Below are 20,606 nucleotides of genomic sequence, written 5' to 3'. Positions count from 1 at the left end.
GCTGGGGTCGGCCTGCCGGGCTGGGATTCCCGGGGGGGAACCATGCGGTTGGCCAGGTGGCTGACGGGGCTGCTCTACCCGCTCTCGCTCTTCGTCACCAAGTCTTGGGGAGTTCAGTTCCACCCCAGGCAAGGTGAGGGCGCCGCGGACGCCTTCAGTTGCGGGTGGGGGTGGGGGGTGTGGCTGAGGATGGAGGCTGGTGACCGCTGGCGCGTGGGAGACCCTGGTCCTGCGGGAACTCCCCGCATGCCAGTATCGGTGAGCCGGAGCATCTCGAGTGGGGTTTTCGAGGAATCGAGCGCCCGGGGCTCGTCTCTCCGGGACCACGCGGTGGGGGCAGAGGAACAGGAACGGGGGCTGCTCCGGGCAGGGGGCGCCGGAGCCCTGGCTCGGGAGGGAGGGGCTCTCGGGGTGTGGGAAAGCTGGGCAGCTGGCGGTACACACGTGCGTGTGTGAGGCGCTGGTGAGGGTTCTGTTTTGTCGCGCGCGGGGTAGTGCTACCCCGGGAGCCTGAACCTTTGACTGCGAAAATCAGGATTGGGAAGTGGCCAGCGCGGTGGGGCTCAGTGGTGGTCTCGATGTGATTGCAGAAGCCCTGGTGAAGACTCTGCCCTCCTACGAGGTGGTGACTCCCGCACGGGTCAACGAGTTCGGAGAAGTGTTCCCTCAGAGCCGCCACTTCAGCCGGAGGAAGCGCAGCTCGGAGGTGCTGGAACCCACGCCGTTCCGAACCCACTACCGAATCAGCGCCTACGGGCAGCTCTTCCAGTTAAACCTGAGCGCAGACGCAGCCTTCCTGGCTGCTGGCTACACCGAGGTGCACTTGGGAATCCCTGTAGGCGGGGCCGAGGAGCTGGGCAGGGCACCCCCAGATCTGCGCCACTGCTTCTATCGTGGCCAGGTCAACGCACAGGAGGAGCACACGGCAGTCTTCAGCCTCTGCGGAGGCCTGGTAAGTCCCCTTTCCACCCTCCTCTCCTCCCACACCTCCCCCCCCCATCCCCCACGAGGTGCTTGGCATTTTCTTGGGATCCATTCAGATTTTTGACACAGTGGTTGGTAACCTGAGATCAGAGTGGATGAACACCTAGGTGAACCTAAGCCCCAGATCACTTCTTCCTGCAACTGGCAGAGGGATTTGCTGGGTAAAATTGATCCTTCTCTGCAGGCTTACTTGAAAGGGTCAGATGCTGAGGTAGTGAATCAGGAAATAGCCTTCTGGATCTTAACTACAAGTGAGTGGTTTTTTCATTCAGATACACTCATTCCTGATCACTCATTGAGGCAGCATCCCCTCATTTTTCTTAAGCTTATCCCTTGAACTTAGAATGTCATAAGAAAGCATGAATAATCTTGAAATGAAAAGGTTTGGCAAGGAAACACTGAATTTGCTGATCGTTATGAGGCTGGTCATTAATTTGTGGAGTGTGTGGAGTAGGGGAGAGGTTAAATCTCCTGTTGGAAATGCATGGCATTTAAAGAAGTGAAGTCTAGCTTCAAAGACAGGGTGACAAATAAAAAGTGGTCATTACAGTGGCAAATTAAAGGTGGAGACTTCGTAAAGTCTCACCATGGAAAAGAGGAAATGAAATAATATATTGAGTTGTATTTATTTTTCTTTCTAAAACTTTTTTCTCCCTTCACTAGAGGAGGGAAACCCAGAAATCTCAGCATAAGTTAATAAAATAGCATACAGGTCACTTAATGGACTTAAAATAGCATAGAGGTTACTTAATGCTGACCTTAACTAAAATATTACATAGCCAGTTTATGATGTCCAGTACTTCACAAATGCATTAAATGAGATTTATTGGGGAAAAGGGTGTATTTACTACTATATTTTTGTAGTGGTGACGAGTATAAACAATTGGGATGATTACATCAACCCTACTGTGACATGGAAGTATAATTGTATTGGTCACAAAGCCTGGTTTTACCTACAGTCATAATTGAAAGAAATCTTAAATATCAGTTAGAGGTCAGTGAAAATACAGATGTTAGTGAAAATAAAAATGTAATTTTTCCCATCCAAGTTTATGAAACCTGAGGGTAAGAATGCTTGTTTTAAGGCAGACAAGCCCAGTTCATCATTAACTCCTCTGATTAAATGCATGTTCAAGAGGAAACAGCAACTGGGAATATGGCTGTGGAATCCCAGCATTCTTCCCAAGTGTTTTCACTTTTGATGGGCTAAAAATACATATATTAAAAAAAGCAATCATCCTTTGATTAACCAACACTTTGCTTTAGATCAAATGTAATACTTCCTCTCACATTAACATGTCCTTTGGGCTGTGAGTATTGGTTATCACTGAGTACATTTCTTAAATCTCTGTTCTTTTTCATGTTACTATCTTCAGCTATATTTTTATGAAATGCTTTGAACAATTTCTGCTATGAAAAATGCTTGCAACATCAAAATGGCTAAAACACACTACACAGCCACTATACATCAAAGGAAAAAAAACATTATTTTCTAGAAACTTTCAAAATAATGTTTAGTTTGTATGGAAAATTCTAGATTTATTACCACAAGTTTGTCATGGTCGATATGTTTGCTTGATTTAGTATTTTATGGCATGGAAACATTCCAGATGGGAGTGATGGTTCTGCTCATGTTGACTCATAATGTTTACATAGTTCAAAAATCATTATTCAATATTCCCTCTTTGAAATAAAAAAGGAGTTGGAAACGTCTAGGTCTCAGTAGAGTTGTCCTTTTTTGCTTGTCAGTGTCAGTTTGGATACAGTTACTAAGTTTTTAGGCATTATTCTGATTTATACATGCACTTTGCTTTTGAAAGGCTTACTGATATTGTAAGTTTAACTTTTTAAACACTTGTTTTCATATGTAAGCAACTAGTTTTATGTTAATTTTTTTACATTTGTAAGGCTAGAGTGATAGAGATCCTATACTTCAGTAATGACTGCGGATGACTGGCTATACCAGCATCTTGAAATTTCTCTTCTTAGTGGTGTGATAATGACCATTAGAAGCCTGAATTGCTAACAACATTGGTGACATTTTATCTTTTTTCATTTTTTTGTATTAACAGTAAAATAGATATTGTGTGTATGTATGTAAGTAAATACACGATTGTGTATTTCTATTCTGACTCTTGGACTTGGGCTGTCTTAGATTACCCTGATTCATAGACTTCCTCTCTTTAGTCTCAGATTCATTTTTAGTCTTTAGATTCAGGTAAAATTGTGGTACCCACAATCTGGGCTAGTCAGGACTTTTGCAGATAAACCTTGATGTGAGTCCCAGGAAGTCAGTGGTGCTCACCTTCTCATCCTGTTCTTGCTTACTGTTGTGTCTGGGCAAGCCTGTGATGCTCGTGCTTTCATTTGTCAGTCCAGTATATGCTAAGGTTTGAGGCTTATTGACAAATTTTAAAAGCCAGGCTATTAAAAGTAGTCCTTTCCTTTTTCTAGTTACTATTTTGCTGCGTTTTAGTTTTGCTCTTAAAACTATCTGGATGTTGTACCTAATCAAATGCTTTTCCTTATATATTAAAATAAACATATGATTTACACATTTTTTCCTGCTAGCATGTATTTTTTCATACATTACTGGATTCAAATATATGTTGACCGTGGAAAGCTGACAACTGGCAGGGCCATAAAGCATTCTGAGGTCTTCATCTTGTTTGGGAGGAAGGTAGAGAACCATACAGCCCTCGTCTAGTCTATCTTTTTATAACTGTGGTCGCAGCAGTTGAGTGATGGCCTTGAGAATTTGTAATCTTTCTTCTCTTTGCTCAATTTGGGTTCAGTAGTCTTGCTTCTTAGGCTCTCAGTGGTGCTGCATAGCCTTCTGAATTTTGCCTATAATACCTGCTTGATTTTTTATTTGGCTGATGTATGGTACAATCCTTAGAAACACTTTGTTTCTGCTGCAGCAACCTGCCCATGTTAGGTGGTTTTGTGATGCCAGACTTAGTTCTAATGCTTGAAACCTTGGCTTGGTGTTTGGAAGTCAAGGGGGACTCAGTTCCTGTCTTTGGCAAACCCTTTCACACCTCCGATTTCAGTGTGGGGTATCTCTCTGAGTGCCCTCCCTTAATCCCACATAGCAAACCGAAGCACTTCTCTTGGCCTATCACAGTTTTTGTGTCTAGGATTTTTTTTTTTAAGATTTATTTGTTTATGCATACACAACAGGCATACAAGCCAGAGGTGCAGGAGTGGTGAGAGGATTCATCAGAGACAGAGTTGGGAGCATAACAGGCAGACTGTTGAAGTACATTGCTGAGAGGAGCAGTGGGCAAGGCAGGAGAGGTCTGCCGCGCCATGTGGGCCACTCCCTGGCCAGGGATTAAACTAGTGCTGAAGCGGCTGTGGCTATCCTCGATACTGGGCTTTAACTCATTGTGCCACCAGGGTGAGCTTTGTGTCTAGGATTTTAACCCGTAGGGGAAATGTTAGCACACGAGCATTTTTTATTGATATCTGTTTCCTTTGCCTCCATCACCCTGGTCTTCCTGGAATCTACAGAGTTCCATCTCATTTAGTTGACCAATTCCCCTTCATTTATTTCCATGTGATGTAGCTTCTACCCTTCCTTTCTCTGGTCACTATTGAGGAATATAACTTTTAGAAGGAGGAATGAATACATTTTCAAAATATTGTTCCTGTGTGGACAGCTTTAAAAATAGTGATACCCCAACATTTGATTCCATTTAGTTGCTAATATTGCATTAATTCCAAGCATTTAAACTAATATTTTAGCTTCTATCTGGAAGGGAGATTTTCACTCCATTTTTACAAGTCTTGGTCTTCAGATGTTTTTCTCATTCACTAAATTACTGAACCGTGACTAGTGTTGTTTAGTTTCTTAAAACAAGAATTTATAGGGTTCTTGTGTCCAAGAATCATAAGGGGTAAGACTCTATTTTTTCATCCAATATGAGTCTAATTTTTGTTTTTCTAGTAGTTCTTTTCTATAAATTTTCTTTCTCACTAGTATAATTATTTATCATATAATTCCAAAATATCTGAATCAATTAATTTATGTATTTCCAGAATATTATAGTAGACATGATAATGGAGTGGAATAATAAAATTACCTAAAGGGAATATAATGGCTAATCAAACTTTGTTTTTAATCTGTTGATTATCACACAATATGTGATAATCAGGCTGAGGCCTGATAACTTATTTCATATTATCTTATGTTAAAAACTCTTGCCAAAGTCAGGATCCATATTTAAGCTGTAACATCCTTGGTATCTATTGTCCAAATAGTTCTTTTTACAGAGGCCATTTCTAGCAACTCCAGTGCCTTTCCCAGCCTTTTTCTCATATTACCTGGTACGTTCCCTGTTCCGGTGGCCCTCAGGAAGCTACCCAACTGCCTAGACAGTTAGCTTCAATATTTCTTGGTGGGATTTGAAGCAATGCAGTCTTTTTGGTTAAAAGAAACAGTTTCCAGATGTCATAAAACCAGACATCGCATCTGGCTTATTCAGTATTCTCATGGAGTAGCTTGAAGTGGCTGTGTATACTTTTTTGAAGTTCCTCAGCATTCTGCAGCATGTCAAGCACTAATGCTCTCTGATGACTGCTTTTTGAGTTGCTATAGTTAACTTCTTGTTCAGAAGGAATAATTGTATGGAAACTGTCAGTAGTTTCTTTACTGGTTTTTGTCTATTCTGGCAAGTTTTGGTTTTATTTCTAAACCTCCAATGTGCCCAAAACTAATGGAGCCCCAAATCATTGTACATACAAATTTTGTATTCATATATTTTGTTGGAAAGATTTGTAAGGGTCTCTGTGTTACTTAGACACTCACTGCAGTACTCAAATGACATTAAGAAGAGTTTCCTGTGTCTCTTCTCTCAGCATTCTAGAGTGTGTTCATTTAGGTCTCCAAGGCAGATGCCAGAATGGCTTTAATGTGTAGGAATTTCATTTGAGGGAAGTCCTGTATTAGAGAAACAAGGAGCTGGGAGATGAAATCTGAAACAGGTAAAGAGAGGGAAGAGACTGTTTTGTAGGAGTTGCTGCACTATTGAAACATGGTTCCGTAAACTAAATTGGGTCAGAAGAGCCCTGTGTCTCCCAAGAATGAGTGTGTATGTTCAGATACTGACTGGGAGTAGTACTACTGGGAGAGAGAGCTGGGGCAGAAACTCTGTGAGAGATTTCAGAGTGCTGCCTGAGGCCCTTGAACGGCTATGCTCAGCTCTCTCAGGGCCACCTGATAGTGACCTCAGGTGCATAAATGCTTAATGAAGATTTAGACTATTCAGTGCTGTTAAGAAAATAAAAAGGGTTTCAGGACAGCCCAAATGCCCAAAAACAGCTGACTGGATCAAGAAGATGAATAACTGAGAAGAGTGAGGACTACTGTATGGACTGTAGATGGTGACTTAGTTGAAGTGTTAGGAGGGGATCTCTCCCACCACGACCCTCTACAGAGTGTGGAAGAGGCAGTGGCTTATGGAGAAGACTCCTGTCATTGTTCTGCTGTGAGTAAGGAAAAGAACCACTTGAAGCAGTGGTAGTGAAGAGTAGGTGCTTATGGAGGGTGCAGTTCTCATTGGGGTTTGTTTTGCCTGCACCCCAGTGCCCTGGAACGTTTGGAGAGATTTTCATTTGTCACAACTTAGGGAAGAGAGATGCATATTGGCATGTATTGGGTGAGGCCAGAGGTGCCACAATGCACAACTTCCCACATCAAAGAATTACCATCTGCAATACTGTCAAAATGGAGCAAAGTTGGAGGGGACCTATTATACCAAAATGTTTCTTAAGACTGTTGTGTGTGATGGGTCTGTGGCCATTAACCATGAAAGGGAACAGTAGACCAACATGTAAAAAGAGAATATCATAGAAACATTTGATACTATCATAGGTTAACTTTAATTTTCATAGTTGTTTGATATTTTATTATGTTTGTCTAGCATGCTCTTTCTCTTAAACTATTACTCATCCTTCCAGATCCATTTTTTGAGCCTCTCTATTCCCTAATCTTATTGCTTATCAAGTCTTCCTAATTCAACTAATGGAATTTCTCTGCATCATACTGAGAAGTAGTTTTTTGTCCATATTTTTATCTCATTTATAGATTTTAAGTGTAGGGGTGCTAGTCATGCTTGTTTTAGCACATAGTACAGCATACAGAAGCGCTCAATACATGTATGAATGAATGAGTTAAAGCAACTAACTTTAATTGTGTTTTAATAGATGGCTAATTTTTAAGAGATTAACTTTTTTAAATTTAGTTCATTCAAAACAGGACTGTTTTGGCAATTTTACTTGAAGTGTTTGGGCATATCGATTTTTTGAGTATTGAAAAGTTTTTCAAATGGTTACTAATTATATTCTACTTATTACTTCATACATATGAACTTATATATGTTGTGGCTTTATTCTTGTTGTGCATGTAACCATGGTTTTCCACAAAACATTTAATTAAACACTGATTCATACTAATAATATTTGAAAGAAGAAAAATTTTATTTTTTTTAAAGAAGTACTCATCAATCATTTATTAGTTTCCAGCCATTGTTAAATACTGGCTGATGCAGTAACATCCTTCCCGTTGGAACAGTATTAAATTTACCAATGAAAAATATTCATGAACTGCATAAATGCTCTGGTGCCACACTAATAGCATGGAGAAGGCATTCTAACTTGACTAATTCTCTTTAAAAGAACTGGTTGCCTTCTAATGAGATGCAGGGGCTAGAAAGTGGGTGTGACAAGTAACGGGGGAAGAGAGGAGCAAAGTCCTGCCAGCAGTCCTACCACAGGCGGCACTTCTGTCACCACTTACAGCTCTGCTTTCTTCTTCCTACAAGTTGAGTGTACTCATCTTGCTAACAAGGAGAGAACCCTGCAGGGGTGCTATCTTTGGCTCAGAGTCTAGGATCTCCAGATAATGCTGTCTTCTTCATAAAGTCCAGATGTGACTCTTTGTGGTCTGGCAGCTTATGAATTAAGGACATTATCTGCATTTCCCCCAACTCGGTAAACACAAATACGATGTCTGTAACCTTGGTTTAACTTCCTGCTAAGAGAAGGGGTGACATCTAGTTGTCACTGACTTACGGCAATTTTGGATTTCTAGAATTTTGGGGATCTGCTGTGCTGACAGGAGAGTTTGATTCATCTTTCTGGAAAGTTGATCAGTCTGGTTCTTCTTATCTTTCTCAAAGCCCCAAAATAGATCTTGTGGAGAAGGCTGTCAGGAATGGGGGGTAATTCTGAGGATCCACAGGTTATTTTACAACTAACAGTCAAGGCTTCTTTAGTTTGGGCTCATGGTTTCTTTGCCCATCAAAAGCTTTTGAGGACAGATCACATTTTGATAATAATTTCGAATTTGATTCTTGTGAGAGCTGCCATTTGTGTTACATCTGGGAATGCCAAGAATCTATTATAAGGAAAAAAAAATGAAATTCTAGCTGTACTAAAAAGGTATAACAAAACTACAATGCATTACAATCTTTTGATATCAAATATATAGGAAGATATAACATGCAAAATCGGTATTTACCTAAATAATTGAAGTGTTCTATGCCATAATTGTAACTACATTAAATAGAGTAGGAAAATATGTCAATATGACAGATAGTCTGACATATTGTCTGTCATGTATCCCTTTAACTATTTTTTTTATAAATATATTTTTTTAAAGATTGATTTATTTATTCATACAGAACTGGTATACAGGCCAGAGGTGTGGGGTGGTGAGATGCTTCACCAGAGATAGAGTGGGAGCAGAACAGGCAGATCGATGAAGCACACTGCTGAGGGGAGCAGTGGGGAGGTCAGGAGAGGTCTGCTGCACCATGTGGATCTCCTCCAGGGCAGGTGGGAATCGAACTCATGCAAAATTGGCTTAAGCTTCTTAGTACTGCGCTTTAACCCTGCGCCACCAGATAGGGCCCCCTTTAACTATTTTTAATGTGTGTATACGTGTGTGTGTATATATATATGTGTGTGTGTATATAAACATTTGTGTATTTTCAAAGACTTTTGATAATGTCATATCTAAACAAGTTTCTTATTGATTTCCACTTTAAACTTTTTTTTTTTTTAAAGATTTATTTATTTGTACAGAACTGGGGTACAGGCCAGAGATGCGGAGGGTGAGAGAATTCACCAGAGACAGAGCGGGGAGCAGAACAGGCAGATCGACGACGTACACTGCTGAGAGGAGCAGCGGGCGGGTCAGGAGAGGTCTACCACGCCATGTGGTCACCTCCGGGGCAGGCGGGAATCGAACTCATGAGGAAATGGCTTTAGCTTCTCAGTGCCGTGCTTTAACCCGCTGCGCCACCAGGGAGGGCCTCCATTTTAAACTTTTACATGTTTAATGACTTTAGGTTTTATGTCTTCAATTTCTAGTAAGCGAATGGGAGAGGTCCTTTAAAATGCCACTGTCCAGAGCCTACCAAATCCTGGCCATTTCTTTCATAATTCTCCCTACTGTTAGCAAGTTTATATGACTTAAAAAACACCTCGGTGAATATGGGAAAGAAATATAAATTTATTCCTTGAAATTGATGTTGCTGGGAAACAGTTTGAGTCTGTGTCATTCCCACATGCATAAACTGTGGGTAAATGAGTCTAGAATCTATTTTCTTGATCCTGATGGAACAGGGCTGGATGTGAGATCAGTTTGTATTTAGCTGAGGTCTTAGCGTTGGAGATCTGAAATTGTGTGAAAAGGAAAATAAAAAAAAACACTGTTAAAGGAGAGGCAAGAGATCTGTTTTCTAAAACTTTACATTGGATTTTTTATTTTATGCTTTTGGGACTGCTATGTCTTCCTGTCATTCATCATTAATGGTATGATAATGAGAATCTGTGAGGGAGAGAAACTTTTTTTTAAAGATTTATTTATTTATGCATATAAGAACTAGAGTGCAAGCCAGAGGTGCAGGGATGAGAGCATTCACCAGAGACAGAGTGGGGAGCAGAACAGGCAGATCTACTGAAATCTATTGCTGAGGGGAGCAGAAGGTGAGACAGGAGAGGTCTGCTGTGCCTTGGCCAGGGGTTGAATTCAGGCCCCAGTAGCTGGTGATAGCTTACAGTGCTGAGACTTTAACCAACCTCTTGTGCCACCAAGGAGGCCCAAGAGAAACTTTTTTGAGCAGAGTATCTCAAAATAAACGTGAGTCTGAATTGACATTTAGGCAATGTTACATAATTATACTCAGCTGCGGGTAAAAGGATGGCTGTAACATCTGTCTTTACTGGAGAATTTTTCATTCTATTGCAAAATATATTCAATTTCAAAACTGTTATTGATGTCATTTTAATACATAAGACCTTTCTCAGAAAATTAAGTTGATATAATTATTTCTTTTGTTTGTTTTTTCTTTTTTTTTAATATTTATTTTCTTAAACATTGTTCATTTTTTGACGATAATTGGTTTCTCCGCTCAGGTGTTATCCCTATAGTTCTTACACTGCCACAGTACTTGTGACCCATCACCACAGTCCCTTGTGCTCTTCTGTTTCTAAGAATTATTACTATTTTTGTGCTATTTTGTAGAATGAAGTGTCCTGTCCAAGTTTTTATGAGTGCAAACTCAGGATTCATACTCAGGCTCTCTTATTACACACAGATCACACTGATTCTTATTATATGACTTATGATTGAAGATTGAAAAAATAAATATGTCAGTCATTTTGGAAATAACTTTTCATGATATGGTTCTCAAGTAGAAATCCAGTTTTATTAAAAGGTGGGAACAATTTGTTACTAAGATAATTTCTCAGTACTGTAACTTGTTCAATATGATTTGTTATTTTTGAATATTCTCTAGTTGCCAATGCTGATGTGATAATGATTTGAAAAAAGAGTACAAATGGTTTTTATTTTGTTCTTGCTGTTTTTAAGTTTAAGTGAAATCTGAGAGTACATTGTTGGTTATGGCTATATATAGTACATGTGTTTGCCATGTATTTGGAAAAAGTTGTATGGATGAATGATACAATATTGAAATAAGAACACTTTGGAAAAACAATTGTATAAAAATACTCTAAACAGGCCCTCCCTGGTGGTGCAGCGGGTTAAAGCACAGCACTGAGAATCTAAAGCAGCTTCCGCATGAGTTCGATTCCTGCCTGCCTCCTGCCCGGGAGGAGACCACATGGCGAGCCAGACCTCTCCTGACCCGCCCACTGCTTCCCTCAGCAGTGTACTTCGTCGATCTGCCTGTTCTGTTCCCCACTCTGTCTCTGGTGAAGCCTCTCACCGCCCCTGAGCCTCTGGCCTGTACCCCAGTTCTGTATGCACAAATAAATAAATCTTTAAAAAAAAATACTCTAAACATATAAAAATTTTGACCAATGAGAGTAAATTGGAACCAGTTGCATAAGCGCTTACTGCCTTTTAGAACAGCTTGGCAGATAGAAGATTGTTGCTCCAAGTAATTAGGAAACTCTTGCTCAAGTAAAATCTAGTTTTGCTGCTTTTAAGTCATCAAAAGAAACTGTTTGATTGGCATTTCTTATGAATCTAATTGCTATGCCCATCTGCAGATTGGGTTGCTTAAAAATATGTCATGATCTAAATATAATCTATCTACCACCTGTTTAGTCCTCCAGTTCCTTATCAGCTTCCTCTTCAAGTTAAAAAAAGAATTAAGTTCCTCCTTTGGAGCCTTTAGGCAAAGCTCTAATAACATTTTATTTTCACAAAATGTTTTCTACAGTAGTATCGATTATAGAAAATTTGGTGGAAGTAAAATGTTTTCAAGTCCTTCATTGGTAAATACAAGGAAATCACTTTGAGGACAAATTATTTGCCATTTTAAAATTCATAATATAAAGGTGTTTTTTTTTGGTAACAAAATTGAGTTACAAAATTGACTTATTATAAAGGTAAAAGTCTCAGCAGTACTTGAGTACTCAAAGTACAGCTTAAAAAATGCTGCTGATGGGCCCTCCCTAGTGGCGCAACGGGTTAAAGCACAGCACTAAGAAGCTTAAGCCACTTCCGCATGAGTTCGATCCCAGCCTGCCCAGAAGGAGATCCACATGGCGAGGCAGACCTCTCCTGACCCGCCCGCTGCTCCCCTCAGCAGTGTACTTCATCGATCTGCCTGTACTGCTCCCTGCTATGTCTCTGGTGAATCCTCTCACCCTCCGCATCTCTGGCCTGTACCCCAGTTCTGTATGAATAAATAAAATCTTTAAAAAAAAATGCTGCTGATGGATTCTGGATGGAACTGCATTCACTTCTCCCATGGGGGGCACAATTTGGACCCTGTGCAGTTTCATTGGACCATCCCACTCAGATTTTGATCTGAAGGAATATAAAAAAAATTTTAATTTCTTGGGAAAAATGTGACATTATTCAAAGTAGTTTAGTAGGTGCATTTAAATGAGTAACCTGCTGACTCATGTTTACTTGTGTCTTTTACTAAGATACTGTCAGATTTCCCTTCTTCAGCAAGATTTTTTAAAGACAATGATTTTTCAGAGGTATGTTTATTTAGGCTTTGAAAACAGTGTCCTTGTTAATTCCATCTTCACTCATATTTTTCTAGAAAGGAAGGAAAGTTGGAACTTAACGTGTGTTGAAAATAAGTATAGTTATATAGGCACTGGTAAAATGAAATATCTTAGACTATAGGTCACTAGAAAATTACCCAAGAAACAGATTAATTTATAGCTTTTATTTTCTAGATTATAATTTCAATATTTAGTTTTAATTTTAAACCTTTAAAATGTGTATTCCTAACATATTAGCACTTGCCTAACAAGAATGCCTAAACATTTTATTTTCAGCATTGAAAGAAAACCCAAAAAGATCATGTAAGATCATGTCCTCAAACCCCCATAACTTAAGGATATAGAAAACTTAAAGTTGCCAAAGAATATATGGAGGAAAATCAGGTATTTTATCACATCTGTTAGAAAATGTCCATTTTTACAGCTAGCTATTGAGTGCCTCCTATGCAGTGTTAGTTAGGTTTTGGTACTGTGAAGATATGAAGACTTTGTTACTCTTTTATTTTAAAAGATTTATTTATTTATTCAAAACAGAACCGGGGTACAGGCCAGAGATGGGAGGGTGAGAGGCTTCACCAGAGACAAGATTGGGGAGCAGAACGGGCAGATTGACGAAGTACACTGCTGAGGGGAGCAGCAGGCAGGCAGGAGAGGGTCTGCCATGCCATGTGGATAGATTCCCCCCCCCCTCCACCCATCAAACTCATGCAGAAGTGGCCTAAGCTTCTTAGTGCTGTGCTCCAACCCACTGTGCCACCAGGGAGGGCCAACTTTGTTACTCTTAAGGAAATATTGGACTAATAAAAATTTTGAGTGCTAGGACAGCTTTATGATATAGTTGCCGCTATAGTATTTAAATGACTTTAAATGATTACTCAGTTAAAGTGGTGTTTTGAAATTTATTTATATGTCTGTTACATCATTGTTCATTTTGCTTCGTTGTTTGCTTGCTTTTCTCAGGTGTAGTCCCCAAAGAATTCCCACCACCAAGTCACCTGTGCTCCATGGAGCATCATAGTCCCTTGTGCACTTCCCTTCCTCATTTTGATCCTTCTCCCTCCTCCTCCCCTACAGAATGCCTTTGGTTTGTAGTTGTTTATTTAGTTGATTTCGTTGTGGTTGAAATAGGTTTTCCATAATGAAATTTAGAACATTTTAAAAGTTATCTCTGTACAACTTTAATATATTTGCAATTAAGAAATGGAATGAAAGCCACATTCTCTAAAACTGTGCTTATCATAGTGTTTGTAATTCAGTAATTCATTTCTGAATTGGTTCTCACAGAAATGGGCTTTTCTTAAGTGGAAAATTTGTGAAGTTTTAACTGGCAGACAAATATCTAGTTTGCATCTTTTGAGATGTGATAAGTGCTTTTCAACTTCCAGTGTAATGAGTGCAGCTGGCTTTTCCCTGTCTAGCTTCATGTTCTTTCTGCTTGTCTCCTGTTGGCACAGTTTCAGCCTCACTGTACTTTCTGCCACTTGAACTTACTTGCTTCTGTTTGGAGTATTCTTCCAGAATTTTCCAAAGCTTCCTCCTGACTATGACTATTTAGCCTCAGCCTAAAGTTGCTCCCTACCTTCTGTTTATCTCCTTGACATACTTTATTGCATTTTTACTACCTGGCATATCATATTTTAGTCTGTCTTTTCCCCAGTATGTCTAAATTATTTGAAGGTGCCGATCTTTTCATGTTTATCTCTATATTTCTGGCCCTTACAATTGCCTGACAATTAGTATTTGTGTTCATTAAATCCTTGTCAACTATCTTGTAGAGTTTACTGAAGCAAGCACATTCTAACTAGTCTAGTGTAATGGGCTAAGGCATGATTAAGGGTTCATATCTTGATGTATTACATGGACAAGTTACTCAAGTTATATAAATTTTCAGAGTTCTCCCCCCCCCCCCCCACAAACTTTCATTTTTAAATCCTTGTTTATTGTTTTGCAGTATAGGAGTCCTCACCTCAGGTGTGGGCACCATAGTTTTCCCACTATCAAAGTGCCCACAGTCCTCTACTATACTTCACTGCACTCTCCTCTCTCCCTGTTCTTTACTCTTTTCCCTCTTCCCCCCTTCCCTCCCTTCCACCCACCCTCAATGTCTCAGACCTATGATCTGCTTTCAAGGACCAGTCTTACAGCTTGTCTTTGTCTGATCTTTATTTGGTTTCTCTGGATTTCTTTTTAACAGTGAAACAATCCAATATTTCTTTCTCCTGGCTCATTTCACTTAGAATAACCCCTCCCAGCTCTATCCATGTTGTCACAAATACCATGCATTTATCTTTTGATTGCAGAGTAGTATTCCATTGTGTTTTTAGAACACATATTCTTGCTCTACTCATCTATTCTGGGATATTTAGGTCGTGTCTACATCTTGGCTTTTGTAAATATTGGTGCTATAAACATAAGAATGTAGGTTTCCTTTCAAATGGGTGTTTTTGTGCTCTTGGTAGATACCTTGGAATCGATGGGTCACATGGTAAATCCATTTTTAGTCTTTTGAAGAATCGTGGCACTTCTTTCCATCGGGGCTAGACAAGCCTGCATTCCCACTTACAGTATAACAATACTTCTTTTCCACCACACCTTTGTCAGCATTTGTGTTTTTTCTGAAACAGGCTTTTTTTATAGATATGAAGTGCTGTCTCATTGTAGTTTTGAGTTGCATTTCCCTGATGATAGTGACAGTGATCACTTTTTCATAAGCCTATCGGCCATTTGCCTATCTTTGAAGAAGTGCCTATTTACTCTTCTGCCCATTTATTGATTGGGCTGTTTCTTTTTTGTTGAGTTCCATAAACTCAACAATTCTTTGTGGATCACTGACATCAATCTCTTATCAGATATATGGTGTGCAAATATTTCTCTAGTAGTAGGATATCTCTTTATTTGGTTACTGCCTGTTTCACTGTGCAGAAGCTTTTTAGCTTGATATAATCCCAGTTATTTACTTTCTACTTTGTTTCCCTTGCTGCTGGAGGTGAACTACAAAGGTGTTTTTGAGATTGTGTTATGGAGTGTTTTGCCTATTTTCTTTGTATTTTATTGTTTCAGGTTTTACGTCCAAATCTTATATCTGAGTTGGTTCAGAATGTTTTTCATTTATCTTACTATATATGGCAGGTATAATTATATATCTTACACCAAAGAATTAGTGAGGGTTATATAAATTATATGTGAATAACATTTGTTGTATATATTAGAGTTAGCTATTAATATGCTAAGTACATATTATCTGATATAGTCTCTGCAGATGAAAGAAAGATGTCTATCTACAAAAGTTTGAGGGCTGCTTTCTGTGCTCTTGACTGCCAATATGTACAAATCCTTATTTTATATCTTGACAGCTAGATATAATTTTTACATATAACTGTAATTTTTACAGTTAACTACTTATAACTCACCTCTTTCCTCCCAGTTCTTTTCAAAAACTCTTTCATGATTCACTAGTGGAAGCCTTGTTAGAATATTTTGAAGCATCTAAGATAGGATAAATAAAATCCTAAATAAATAACTTAGTTCAATAACTGATTTATTTTATTTATCAAATTATTAAAAATAGTTGTGTGGCCCTCCCTGTGGCGCAGCGGGTTAAAGCACAGCACTAAGAAGCTTAAGTCACTTCTGCATGAGTTCGATCCCTGCCTGCCCTGGAGGAGACCCACATGGCGTGGCAGACCTCTCCTGACCCACCCACTGCTTCCCTCAGCAGTGTACTTCGTTGATCTGCCTGTCTGCTCCCCACTCTGTCTCTGGTGAAGCCTCTCACCCTCTGCATCTCTGGCCTGTACCCCAGTTCTGAATGAATAAATCTTTAAAAAAAAATAGTTGTGTGAATTTTTATTTACTAGTATATTAAATAATATCTAATGGCTCCTTTAATGTGGTTGAACAACATTAAACAATGTTTTAAGATTTCAAATATCATCTTCATGTGATAAAATTATCTGTATACAATATCTTTAACATTTCTGAAGTCATTTTAGTAATTCTCCCTTCCCCCCTGCAATGATCTCTTTCATCAGTTCTCTTTTTCATTGTCTTTTTTTTTTTCTGTTTCTCAGGTATTGACCTTTCACCTTTGTGTTTCAACTGGCTTACCATCACTGTTGCCATAGTTCAGGTTTTGTTTTTTTCTCTTCTGTGTTATAGCCTCTATCTTATAACTGCTGTTTTTTTTTTTCACTACCATCCAAAATAGAGTGTCACTAGATTACATTCATTTACTATAGATTTATCCAGTTCATGGTATGTAATAGGCATGGAGCTTGCAGAGAGCAATACAGGCAAAGCTCAGCTGTCATCGAGTTTATATTTTTATTTGGTTACTTCTCTGATACTGTCCACTAAAATACATCAGGTCATGCTCCCCTCAAAAAAAAAAATAAATAAAGGGGAGAAAGATAGGATTTGGGTACCACTTTACATATATACTGGTGAATGTTGAACAGAAATCTGAACAAGTGATGGAGATCAGGAAGAAGTACTTGAAGCAGGTGGTTTAGTAAATGCAAACATCCTAAGATGTTAGCTTGCCATTTAATCTAATGACATCTGTAGGGAGATAACATGGAACATCATAGACCATTAGAAGGGTTTGGATTTTACTGAGTGGCGTAAAAAATTTCCAGTTCTGCTCCCCATTCTGTCTCTGGTGAATCCTCTCTGCCACTGCTCCTCTGGTCTGTACCCCAGTTTTGTATGCATAAATAAATAAATCTTTATATTAAAATGTTGTTAGTTTACTTTTGTTTTGGTTTTGAAGAGTGACATGATCCTGACATCAAAAATCATTACTGAGATTCCTCTACATAGCCTATAGAGAGCTAGTGTCATGGCTGTGTTGTCAGTTTGAGGAAGTGGTTGGATTTTCATTACACCATGAACATTAAGTCATTGGGATTTACATGTGGAATATATGTAAGATGTGCACGCCATCTCTGAAGTGCCAATACTGTGGTCATTTATAGGAATATGGGGCATTTAAAAAATAGTGGGTTTGGCCCAGAAATCAAGAGTTTGGCTTTGGGTGTTTTGACTGAGAATGCTCTGGTTATGCAAGTAGAGTTGTCAAATCAAATAGCATGTTGGCTATTAGATTCTGGAAACCAAAAGAAAACTTCAGTGATTTCTGTTGCTAACACATAAACTAAATTGCCAGTATCTTACTTAAGGCCTTTGATTGGACTCCAGCCTAAGTCTTGTCTCAGACTATTATCTCCTATCAAAACATAGGCCAAGCCAGTAAGGTTTTCTTATTTCTTGAGTGTGCTAGAATTTTCCCATTTTTATGCCATTCTCTATACATGGAATATCTGTCATCTCAACTTTATCAATTGTCATACTTTCCAGTCTTCATTACTTTTAGACATAGGAGTGGAGAGAGACAAGTGAGTCATAGAAAGAATACTTTATATTCATTTTTGATATCTTTTAATGAAAGACTCTTGACTGTTTTTGCTTCTGTGTGCTCATCTTTAACTGTGGCACAGATTGCTTTCTCCTTTTCGTGACAAAAATGACTTTTGTTCATTTATTTTTTTAGATGGGAACCTTTAAAGCACATGATGGTGAATATTTCCTAGAACCTATACTGAAAGCAGATGGAAGTGAACATGAGGATGATCACAACAAGCCACATCTTATATACAGACAGGAATTAAAAAGGGACTATTATCTACAACTGCACAAGCCTTGTGAAGTTTCAGGTAAACTGTGAAGTAAAGCTTGATAAATTGTGATTGAACTTAAACCTTATGGGCTACAATTTATATATTTTCCTCCAATATTGAAGTATATATTGCTTTAGGCACATTTTCTAGATCTGTGAGGCTATATTAGAAATTGTCTAGAGGTGATTTACTTAGGCTATATTTAAATTCTAAGAAAGTATTCAGTATGTGAGATTTTTAGCAAATAATCACAGTAAATTTTTCTTTAATATTTTAGCATATTAATATGACTTTTCTCAGCAGAATTTTAGCTAATTCAAAAGAAAAGAACCCTGAACCTAAGTGACAATAAAAATTTGTTTAGTTTTGCATGCTTTCAACCTTTATGTAAAGGGAACATATTGTGTATGGTTTTCTGTTACTTACTCTTATTTGCTCAGCATGGTTTCTGAGGTTTGTCTATGCTGATGCAATTAGTAGTGGTTCATTCATTTTCACTGCTTTACAATATTCCATTGTCTCATTGGGTTCATGTTTCTTTTTTCCTATTGATGAACTTTTGTGTTCAGTTTTGTACAAAAGACTGATATGAATGTTCTCATCTCCATTTCTTATATTTGAGTTTCTTCAGGCTACACATATAAGGTCTAGATAATTAGACATCATTTTGCAATGTCTTTTATTAACTTATACTTCCAGCAATATATGAGAGAGGTATTCCTGTAAAATTCAGATGACTGAAACCTCACATTAGATTAGAATCTAGGAATTACAGTTTTCTAAAAAGTATAAATCCATTGCTAATGAAATATACATGGCATAGATGTCCTATTAAGGGTTATGTGCATATATGTATGTGAAACCTCATTCTTCATAGAGAGACATATGATGATATGATGGAGAAAGCACCTGCAGTTATCATCAAAGTACAAAATCCAAACAAAAGAATGGGATTAGAAAGGATTTATTTGGGATTGTAGGTGTCCATAAACTATAGTTCCGAATGCTATCATGCCATCTGTTTTGGGATATAATGATATGTAGGCCTTTGAAGGTTTTCCCTGGGAATGCACTTCCTAACCTTTGCTGTTAAAAGAGTGCCATTTTGTAGGGGTTCTCTCTGTGACTCAGGCTGTGTTTTAAATCTATTGACATAATAGATGCTTTTCTTATGCTTTTAATATGAGCATAAGGGTTTCATTTTATGCCTTCAAAGAAAACACAAGTGGGTACAGCTTCACAATAGAATTCTACAGAAGGCAGCTTATGCTTGTTCTGATCTACCATTCAAGAGAAGCTTGTTTAATGAATTGTTTAGCTTCTCAAGAAGAAAACCACCAAGTTGGCACTCTGAATGCATAAATGTTTCACATAATGATATGCAGGGTTTCGCATTCACAATCAGTGTTCATTATCAGAAATGAAATGCTTCAAGAAAAGCCAGGCCATTTTGTTTAAAGTATTTTTATCCTGAAGATTTACTTTAAAAACTACAAATAAAATACAACTAAAAGGCTATGTTTTTTAAAAATCAGTGTATTTTTTTCCTACAGTATTCACTAAAATACAGAAGTATCCATTCTTAATTGTTCTAAATTCTCAATTGTACTAAAAATGGAAGTAATTTAACATACATATTTTTAAGCACTAACAAAGGCAGTCATTAATGGCCTAAATAATTAGCTGCTAATCATCATTTCGTTAGTAAGAGAGTTGTGTTTAGTGTGAGTATAATTAGTAAAATGTTATCTAAGACATTTTCCTCCCCAGTTCACACATTGTTTTTCCAAAAATATTGCAGGATCTTATATATCCTAAAAGTAAATCTTTACTCAGAAAAAGCCTTCGATAGCATTAAGTAGAACTTAATTAAGTAGAACTTTCCATATTTCTGTTGATGGTTTTAATTCATTATGATCTTATATGTTGCAATTTCTAGTGACTTAAGCCTTGGTGAAGTCTTGACATCATGCAAATTAGGTTTGGTTTCTGACCTCACTGAAGTAGATGCCTGGCTCACAGGTAGATACAGATATTGGACATACTCGAAGTAAAATCCACTAGAGGGCCCTCCCTAGTGGCACAGTGGGTTATGGCGCAGCACTGCAAGCTGGCCACAACTGCTTCAGTGCAAGTTTGATCCACAGCCCTGGAGGTGTTCCACATGGTGCCATAGACCTCTCCTTACCCGCCCACTGCTCCCTTCAGCGTTGTACTTCGTCAATCCCTGCCTGTTCTGCTCCTCACTCTTGTCTCTGGTGAATCCTCTCACCGCCCCTGCACCTCTGTCTTCTACCCCAGTTCTGTATGCATAAATAAATCTCTAAAAAAAATATCTACTAGAAATGGTGAAACAGGAACACAATCCACAACCCACAACATGAACAAACAGCCTTTACATATCACCATCAAAACAAAGATAAATAATTAAAACCCAAAGGA

General features: G+C 38.5%; 1 protein-coding gene across 1 annotated transcript in view; it reads left to right on the top strand.

Moving 5' to 3' along the window:
- Window positions 1-42: 42 nt before the first annotated feature.
- Window positions 43-20,606, top strand: part of ADAMTS20 (ADAM metallopeptidase with thrombospondin type 1 motif, 20) — a 158,918-nt gene continuing 138,354 nt past the window's right edge. The window contains exons 1-3 of the mRNA XM_004694783.2: window positions 43-133; window positions 591-952; window positions 18,038-18,200. Coding sequence (XP_004694840.1) covers window positions 43-133; window positions 591-952; window positions 18,038-18,200 — 616 coding nt within the window. The remainder of the gene's footprint in view (window positions 134-590; window positions 953-18,037; window positions 18,201-20,606) is intronic.

Source organism: Condylura cristata, unplaced genomic scaffold (genome assembly GCF_000260355.1).
Source record: "Condylura cristata isolate star-nosed mole 26May11 unplaced genomic scaffold, ConCri1.0 scaffold00047, whole genome shotgun sequence".
NCBI lineage: Eukaryota > Metazoa > Chordata > Mammalia > Eulipotyphla > Talpidae > Condylura > Condylura cristata.
The sequence above is the reverse complement of the archived record's forward strand: the minus strand, read 5'-3'. Positions and strand labels throughout refer to the sequence as shown.